Raw genomic sequence first — 8,648 nt, 5'->3', positions numbered from 1 at the left:
ATTTTTTGAAAACGTGAATATTTTTTGGAAAAGTGAACTTTTTCGTGAAAAAACAAAAAAAAAAGCAATCAACATTTTATCTTCATGCTGAACATTGTTTTTGACTTCCATTGTTGTTTCTTCCATTTTTTGTTTACCATATAGTTCAGCATAAATCTTGTATGTTTCATAGGTATTTTTCCATTAGTATGATGTTTGGTGCTATTCCATTGTTCTATTTTTTAGTGTTGTTACTGCCTTCACTTTCTTCTCCATTTTCTCTTTCAGTCATAGTTATATTTTGCTCGATTTATCAATAGCTGCTTGTTTTTTCCTTGCAAATGATCTAAGTCGGCCATATTCTTCTCGTAATGTTAGCGCTACAGGAAAGCCCTTTTAAAATTTGAATAACACAACTCTGGGGAATTTCAATCATTTTATTGATAGTATTAGAACCATTGCTGACAACTTAATGATCATTGTCCATCTTTTCCGTTATCACTGTGATCATCTGTAATACAGAATAAAGATGTTACTAACTAATTTTGATAAATACACATATTAATAGACGAGTAGGTCATACTAAGACCACATGACAAACTGTTCCTTAGAGATATTATCACCATGATATATGCCATACTTTCTTTTCATCGTCTTATCATGTTGATCTATACAACTTGAATTTTTATTTTCAACTTCAAGATTTTTAGAGGTTCAAAAGGTGATATACCATCTCGGGTGCAGATTCAGGTATATAATTGGTTACTGCAGATAGTTGCAACAACAACGAAGCTTCTTCTCTTGATCTATATAAATATAATAATACCCACTTAAAAGAAGTTGCATGGTCAAAATAGAAAACAGTTTCATAAATCATATTCCTAACATATTACCTTGAATTTGTTGAAGTCCTTGTCAACCAGCTGTCAAAGATGTTCTGTCTCAAATATATTTAATACATGGAAATCCAACTAGTGTTACAATTTTTTGATCATCAACAAAGTCAAGTAGCAGAATTTAAGGAATGCAACAAAAAAAAAGTTAGACAAGTACACAAATTCTTACACCGAGCACCTGAACACATCCTTAAACTTGAATGTAGTCATCATCTTCAACTTCAATGGGCGGATCTCCAACTCGATCCACTTCCTCCATCGAGACCTTCCTTCTCACCCCCCCCCCCCCCCCCCCACCCCGCTGGCCAACGTCAGATCCGCCATGCAGACCCTCCTGTGCATCGAAGATCGATAGGACTCCTGTCCCCTCTGTGGAATTTTGACAAATATGGCAGATTTACATGGATTGAACTGAAGATCGTTGGAGGATTAGGAGACCCTAGAAACCCTAGGGAGGGAAACTCAGACAATCATAAAATATTTTTTGAAGGGGTTTAGACAATCATGGTTTTTTTAGCAATCAAACAATCATTTTTTTTTTTGAGAAATCTTGTCGTCTTTATAGATTCAAAGTAATGTCCATAGATACACTAGTTAGGTCATGAAGCATACCCAGCCAAACATGTCTACCTAAGCCTAAATTACAACAAATTTTGGCAAGATTATGAGCCTCAAAATTGAAGTTTCTACGCTCATGAATGAAACTACAAGACTGAAAACTACTTCTACGAGCTATTATTTCATGTATGATTGCCGCATGAGGGCCTCCTGTCCCCTGATTAATATCATTGACGATTCCTTGGCAATCTGAGGACACTAGTAGGCTTTGAATGTCCAGGTCCTCCGACAGAGTCATCGATTCCCTACACGCATATGCTTCAAGCACCACCGGACCAGTAATGTGAAATACCATCGTTGATGACCCAAGATAAATGCTATTGTGGTCACGGCATACAGCTGTTGCTCCTCCTTCATGTTTGTGATGAGCTACCGCTCCATCAGTATTCAATTTCATGACATTGGCCGGTGAGGGAAGCCATCACTGCTAGTTATCAACTTGTCTCGCTGTCTTCGGGTGTTGATCTCCTTTTGGAAGCTGCTCCAACTCATTAAGATACGAATCCACAAATGATATTGTTTGATATGGGCCCCAAAAAATAGCTTCGTGAATTGCCTTGCGCCACAGTGTCACAGCTAGCTTGGTGAAGCTACCGTGGCTCAAGGATTCATTGAGTTCAAACAACCAATTTTTTGCTCTAGACTCCACATTCTCCGAGATACAAGGTTTGCATCTGATAATGCCCATGTGAACCTTGACATTGTGCACGACAAGAGTGCGGAAGGACGTGGATGTCGCCTAGAGGGGGTGAATAGGCGTTTTAAAACAATTATGGTTTAGCTTGAACAAATGCGGAATAAAACTAGCATTTAATTTGTCAAACACAAAGACTAAGCAATGTACTAATATGTATCATAAATTATATTTTCACCAAAGGATCCGCGACTACCTTGGAATACCAACTCCCACATCCACGAGTTAACAGTTAGTTGGGGCTGTGGCAGAGAAAACAATCTGTTATGGACTTCTCTCGACATTGGCCTGGTTAGAATAGCTTTCCATGCAACCTTCAACTGAAGTACGTAGGAACCATATGTGCAAAACTCCTCTTCACAAGGGTATTGCAGAGCAACCACAATGCCTTCGTTTTCATCATGGTTACCAACAAAGCAGACATTGAGCACCATTTCTCCGTCATCCCTGTTGATAGGGACAGCTATCAAATTACGAGCTAGCGCAAGAGAGCCATCGTCTCTGACTAATCCCTGACCACCTGCAACCTCTTCGCTGCTGTCATCATCGTATTCGAATAGGGTCATAGGATTCTCTTCGAAGTCATCGGTCCAAGCAATCACTTTGCCACGGAAAGGCACACCATGAGGTCCCTCCAGAATTTTGACTTCAAGGGTGGCTTCCACAGGATGCCGAACAGGGATGCATACCAATTCAACTGTGCTACGCCAACTAGTCAGACACCGAGCCATAGCTCGACCACCATAGCAGTTGAGATTGTGCTCCACTACACCTTTGCTAAAATCTCCTTCTGCAATCCCAGAAGCACCCTTGATCTTTAAGTTAATCTCAAAAAACATGCTATCTCGTGCAATAAATGCTCGACGCGGTCCTGTTAAAGTTAATTCATCCTCCTGCACAACATACATTTAGTAAGTTGACTAAACAAGCTATACCGAAATGTAGTCTGAAACCAAGTTAATTTGACGAATGTAAATTTAAGGGATTCCAAGATAATGTTAAACTAGCTAGGGGAACATCACCTCTCCCTCTACCTCTCGCAAAGAAAAATCACATTAGAACAAAAGGCAAACACTTTGATGAGACACGGTGTGGTTCGGCAACTGGGAATCAAAATATAAAAAACTATGGCAACAAATTTATAGCTCAGAAGATTAGCAGTCAGATGCAGAAACTGTTGTGTTTTCAAATAGAATAGTAATCTCTCCAACTTTTACATCAGCAAAGTTTGACGAGATCATGTTGTTTGACAATTAGTAAGCATATTAATAGGAACTATGACAACAGAATGATACCTCACAACATAATGGTGAGTTGCAAAAACTATCATTTCTCCAATTACAACTATAATCCATAAATATAAAAGCTTTTTCAGCAACAAAGTGTATACAGTACGAAGCTAGTTTTCTGAATCATGATATTCGCGACTACGAAGGATGTCAAGAATTATTTCAGTTAAAATAAATATACAAGCTGTGCATCAGTAGAGGAAGTAAAAGAATCTAGCAGATATGTTGGGACTTGGGAGTATACAACTATTTACATACTGGTGTGACTATTCATTATGGCAATGATCAAATAATTACTCTTTTATCCACAGTTGATTAATGGCGAGGACAACATTTGGACTTGATTAGCATGCATCAGTATTCAGTAATATACAGTAGTAAGCAAACACTACAGAGACTGAGGGAGGACGAATGTATAACATACCGAAGAGTTGATGAGCTGGGGATCATCCCTTCCACGCTTGAAGAGATACACACATTTGTAGTCGACCGCATCCCTTGCGAGAACAATACCAAATACACTGATAGGGTAGCCCACATCGGATTTGATAACCTTCAAGGACACAATGTTGACAGATGATGCCACAGTCTTGCTCCAGTCACAAGAAGGTAGCTCTTTAAGTGGCGGTCCATGGATAACCGCAGCTGCAAAATTAAGGCCAGCGGCCAAACAAATCAGAAGAACCAACAAGGGGGCGAGATGCATGAATTATTACTCCACGGGATATATACACGAATCAGGTTCGCGCGGGAAGGGAAACTGAAATAATATAAATCTAACCACATTGAAATCTATATGCCATTCTAATGTGGGAATGCTAATTGAAATAGCTACTTGTGGATACACTTACACTCTATGTCAAGGTTAAAGAAGGCTATGTTGAACTTGCACACGCGGGTAGGGACAAGAGCATTCCTCTTTGGGTCAAGGTCAGCTAACTGTTTGCAGAGAAGTATGTGAAGAACCTGCCACGTCTTCTCCAAGAATGTTAGCTCCGGCTCGAGTTCTGGCTCGGACTCAAGGTCTTGTTCTGGCTCTGACTCAGACTCAAGGTCTTGCTCTGGCTCTGACTCAGACTCAGGCCCCAACTCACACTCAAACCCCCGCTGCGGCAGCAAGTCGAGGGAATCTTGGCTTCTGTAGTCCAAAAGAACTGCAAAACAAGGACGCGGTTAAGTAGCCTAGCCTAGCCCAAAAGGAGCAACAAAGACGATGACCGGCTCGTTGGTCGGCAACTATACATACCGCTGCTGCAGGCGCGAGGATGAGCATGCTTCCACTTGAGCTCCAACAACTGCTTCAACTGCTCATTACGGTCCCCAGACAAGATCTTGTAAAAGCCACCAGAAATAAGAGATAAGAAACTGCATCGCATCACATCGCAAGAGAAGAAGAGAGTGGATCGAGCAGAGGAGGGGGTATACCGTGGTGTTGGATTGTGCGGCATCCGGACTGGTCTCAGGTTGGCGGCAGCTCTCTTCCGACATTCCTGCGGTATGCACAGGAGAAATTTCGCTGATTGATTGATGAATCCAAAATCACATTGCGTCGGAAGGGGAGGGAGGTAAAGGGGTCGATCGAGGAGCATACCGCAGGTGTTCCTTCAGCTCCGACCTTGAATCCAAGCCCACAAGCCTCTCCGACCCCGGCTCCGACTCCCGCCGGCGCCAAACCTTCGGCCTCTCCCTTCCGCTCCAACTTCCTGTACACAGAAGAACCGTAAAATTGGGTCCACTCGACGGAGGAGGAGAAGGGGGGAATCGGTCGAGGAGAGGAGCGTGCCGTCGTCTCCGGTTGGCTAGCGCGCCGCTTCTTCGCCGGCACCACACAGCGAACTTGCGGAGCTGCCGCCGGAGAGGCTAGCTAGGGTTCCGGGGAGGAGGAAGAGGACCGGAGGATGACCAAGAAACAAAACGGATCGCTCCACGGGAAAAAATTTCCTAAGTTAAGGCCCGTTCGGACATGGCCCGTGGCTTCTACGTATCTTCTATTTCGCCTGAAGGGGTCCAAAGTTGGCCCGGCCCATGTACGTTTCTTCTTATTTCTTTTTTTTTCTCGTTTTCGTTTTTTTTCTCTCCATTTTTTCTGTAGTTTTTACCTTTCGTGCGGAGGATAGGAGAATGTAAGACCAACTTAGAAGAGAAAGCATCGCCATCTTCCTGAGAGCAACCAATGTGAGGAAAAATCCCTGACCTAAACTATTAGCCGTAGCGGAGGCATCGCGATCACCCTCCATGCAACCGGCCGCCTAAGCGGCAGACAAAGGGGAGATAGATCCATGGGCTTACCGAAGAAGCGTGAAGGGGACGAGTGCCCTAGCCGCCGCAGTCGCATGAGGAAAATAGCAAAAGTTTCGTCACATTGCAGATGGTTTCCGCCCCACAAACTTCAGGTCACCTCTCTAATGAACTAACTCAGGAAGGGTTTTGCAGGGGACATAGATCAGACGGTTAAGGGAACGAACCGGTCGTCCCCTTGCCATCTCTGGCCTCCATCACCTCCTCACCTTGTACAGTTCTCAGGTGCTTTGCGAAGTGACCCCTCTTTTTTGAAATTTTGTGAAGTCGCCATGGCGTGCTACTGACCCATATAAACTTTGTGTTTTTTTGACTTTGAGAAGCTTCTGATCATTTCATCTGTTTTCGTGTTTTTCTGTACAAAATTTTCAGGTTTCTTTTGTTCCTTTTCTTTCTTTTTTCTTAAATTCTACTTTTCTAACTAAATTAGAATGGAGAGAGAATTGGCTTGTCGCTTAGGTCCTTGCATCCTTGCCCAAACCTATATGCCACTCATAGTAGTTAATTGCGGGTAAACACCCATGTGCAATATAGGTGGGTCGGGTCCCATCGTGGAGCGGCTTCATTTCTTACGGCCTAATGTTTTCCCTATATTGAATTTTGCAAGATTATCTAACGGGGGCCTTTTTATGAAAATGGCTTTTATTACGGTGTTGTTTTCTAATTCCTTTTTGTCAATTTAAAAGATGGACTTAATGTATTTGAATAAATACATGTATATTTCTTTAAATTAGTGGAGCCTTTTTTTAAACTAACATCCGCTCTTTTAAAAGACATTGATACTTTTTACAATTAAACAAATATATTTTTAAAACAGTTTCCACATTTTTTAATACGTGTGAACACTTTCTAAAATTACATACACATTTTTTAAAGTGTGAAAACTTCTTTTATTACCCAAATATTTATTTTTAATATATGAAAATTTTATTTAATTACATAAATATTTACGTGAACATATTTTTTAGTTCATGAAAATTTATTAAAAATATAATAACTTTAATAATTCCGTGAACATAGTTTTTAAACCCATGAAAATGCTAAAATCAAAAAACATAAGTGTTTTTATATAAACTATTGGTTACTTATATTATTACATTAATAGTTTTATACAAAATAAATTCCTAAAATGTTGTAATTTTTAATTGGTTGCACCGATTGAAGCCCATTAAGCATTGTTGTGACTGATGTCGCGCTCCCGCTTGCACCTAGGGCGGGGAAACCCTAGTTAGCGCCTTAAGCGCCCTGCTGGCCAACTGACACACATGTACTGCTCGCATGCACCTCAATATTGCAAGTTTCTTACCTCCAAACAAAATATTTATTTGTTACTAATAAAAAATCAAAAAGTCCTACATTCTTCTTTATATCCCTTCTTTTACTCCGATAGTATTGTGGATAACAACCTATGGAAAGAAAATGAATGCATTTCCATATCATAATAAAAAGGTAAGTGCAATAAATAGAGAATTGGATCATGTCATATGACTTATTTGATTTCTGCTCGCTCTATCGGCTCTCTATCATTGACCATTTTTTTGGCGACATCTCTACTATTGACCCATTTACCAACTAAACAGTTTATTTTCCAAAAAAAATCATGAAAATAAAAAAAACAAATTTGGAAAGGGTTATGAATTCAAGATGTTCACCAATTTTAAGAAGTGTGTGAATTTGAAAAAGTTCACAAAATTTGAAAATAAGTTCATGAATTACACAAAAGCTCAAAAATTTGAAAATTTTCACTAAATTTTAAAAAGTTTATGAAAATTGATAAGTTCATGGATTTTAAAGAACAATTTATCGAATTTTGAAAAATAAAACTTGAAAAAAAGTTCATCGATTTTGGATAAAAGGTCATCAATTTTTCAAATACAATATTAACCTGTTTTGAATACATGGTCAACTTTTTTATACACACTGTAACATTTTCAAATGCTTGATTAACATTTTTCAAATAAAACTTTGACATTTTTAATACATTGACGATGTTTTTATATACACATTTAACATTTTTCATATGTTTGATTAACATTTTTTCAAATGCTTGATTAACATTTTTATATTCATGATCAATCTTTTGCACACACATTGTATATTTCTTGTATACATGAGAAAAATATTCTTTATACACATTTAACATTTTTCAAATGTTTTATGTATTTTTTGTAATATATTTATTTGAAATATCTGGAAGTACAAACAAAAGTAAAAAAAGTGAGTTCATGGGATTTGCGCGTCTGGGCCGGCCTATTTTGGAGGTGACTGATGCGAGAGCACACTAGGTCTCGCATAAGCAAGACATAGCGCTGCCCGTATAGTACCACCCGCATTCTTGGTTATTCCTTGAGTCATATCCAGATCACTGTTGTTTTTGCATATTTTTTTGGGTGTAATTTTATTATACTTGCAACCATTAGATGTACAATGTTTTTCAAGATCTAAGAAACCACATAATAACTCTTATAGTTAAGAACTACAATGAAATATCTTGGAGACATATTTTTCATGGTATCAATCTTTGCCAGAAGAAATATTGTTAACACTTGAGTAAAGATGCAACAATTAGAGCAGCGGCACTGTCACTCGTTCAACCTGCACGAACTTAATTGTCAATAAAGGTTTCTGGAAGTCTCTTGAGTTTGCCATCCAAAAAGATGGGAAACCATGGACTTGGGTCGGGGGGTGATCCCCTATATGTGCAGGCTGGCGAACAACAAAATCTTCACCATGGCGTTAGCAAAGATTCTAACACGACACAATAATGTAAACGCATCGTCACAGTTTCCCATATTTTTGGATCAAGCGAAGAAAAGCAACATGACACAATAATGTAAAATGTAAACTCTCATATCTACCAATGCCAACAAAAAC

General features: G+C 39.4%; 1 protein-coding gene across 2 annotated transcripts; it reads right to left on the bottom strand.

Annotated features, from left to right (window-relative positions):
* Window positions 1-1,433: 1,433 nt before the first annotated feature.
* LOC123110154 (uncharacterized) lies at window positions 1,434-5,388 on the bottom strand. 2 transcript variants are annotated; one of them, XM_044530617.1, is made up of 8 exons: window positions 5,260-5,384; window positions 5,068-5,179; window positions 4,902-4,966; window positions 4,723-4,807; window positions 4,328-4,630; window positions 3,901-4,121; window positions 2,384-3,080; window positions 1,434-2,232 (listed from the first exon to the last, which is right to left on the bottom strand). In XM_044530617.1, exons 3-8 carry the CDS (start codon window positions 4,962-4,964, stop codon window positions 2,132-2,134), a joined length of 1,470 nt encoding a protein of 489 aa, XP_044386552.1. In that variant the 5' UTR covers window positions 4,965-4,966; window positions 5,068-5,179; window positions 5,260-5,384; the 3' UTR covers window positions 1,434-2,131. The 2 variants fall into 2 exon arrangements, with proteins under 2 accessions (XP_044386552.1, XP_044386551.1); XM_044530616.1 differs by having other exon boundaries at window positions 5,068-5,388.
* Between the last annotated feature and the right edge of the window lie 3,260 nt (window positions 5,389-8,648).

The sequence above is a fragment of the Triticum aestivum genome, chromosome 5B, assembly GCF_018294505.1.
Source record: "Triticum aestivum cultivar Chinese Spring chromosome 5B, IWGSC CS RefSeq v2.1, whole genome shotgun sequence".
NCBI lineage: Eukaryota > Viridiplantae > Streptophyta > Magnoliopsida > Poales > Poaceae > Triticum > Triticum aestivum.
Note: the sequence above shows the minus strand (reverse complement) of the source record. Positions and strands in the feature narration are given on the sequence as shown.

What these genes read in the sequence shown, in the direction of transcription:
- LOC123110154 (XM_044530616.1), bottom strand. Translation starts at nt 4,964, where the DNA reads ATGTCGGAAGAGAGCTGCCGCCAACCTGAGACCAGTCCGGATGCCGCA. An exon ending in TCCTCGCGCCTGCAGCAGCG is followed by an intron (nt 4,631 to 4,722) that starts GTATGTATAGTT and finishes CTTGTTTTGCAG; the next exon opens with TTCTTTTGGACTACAGAAGC. An exon ending in CCCAGCTCATCAACTCTTCG is followed by an intron (nt 3,081 to 3,900) that starts GTATGTTATACA and finishes TATGTTGTGCAG; the next exon opens with GAGGATGAATTAACTTTAAC.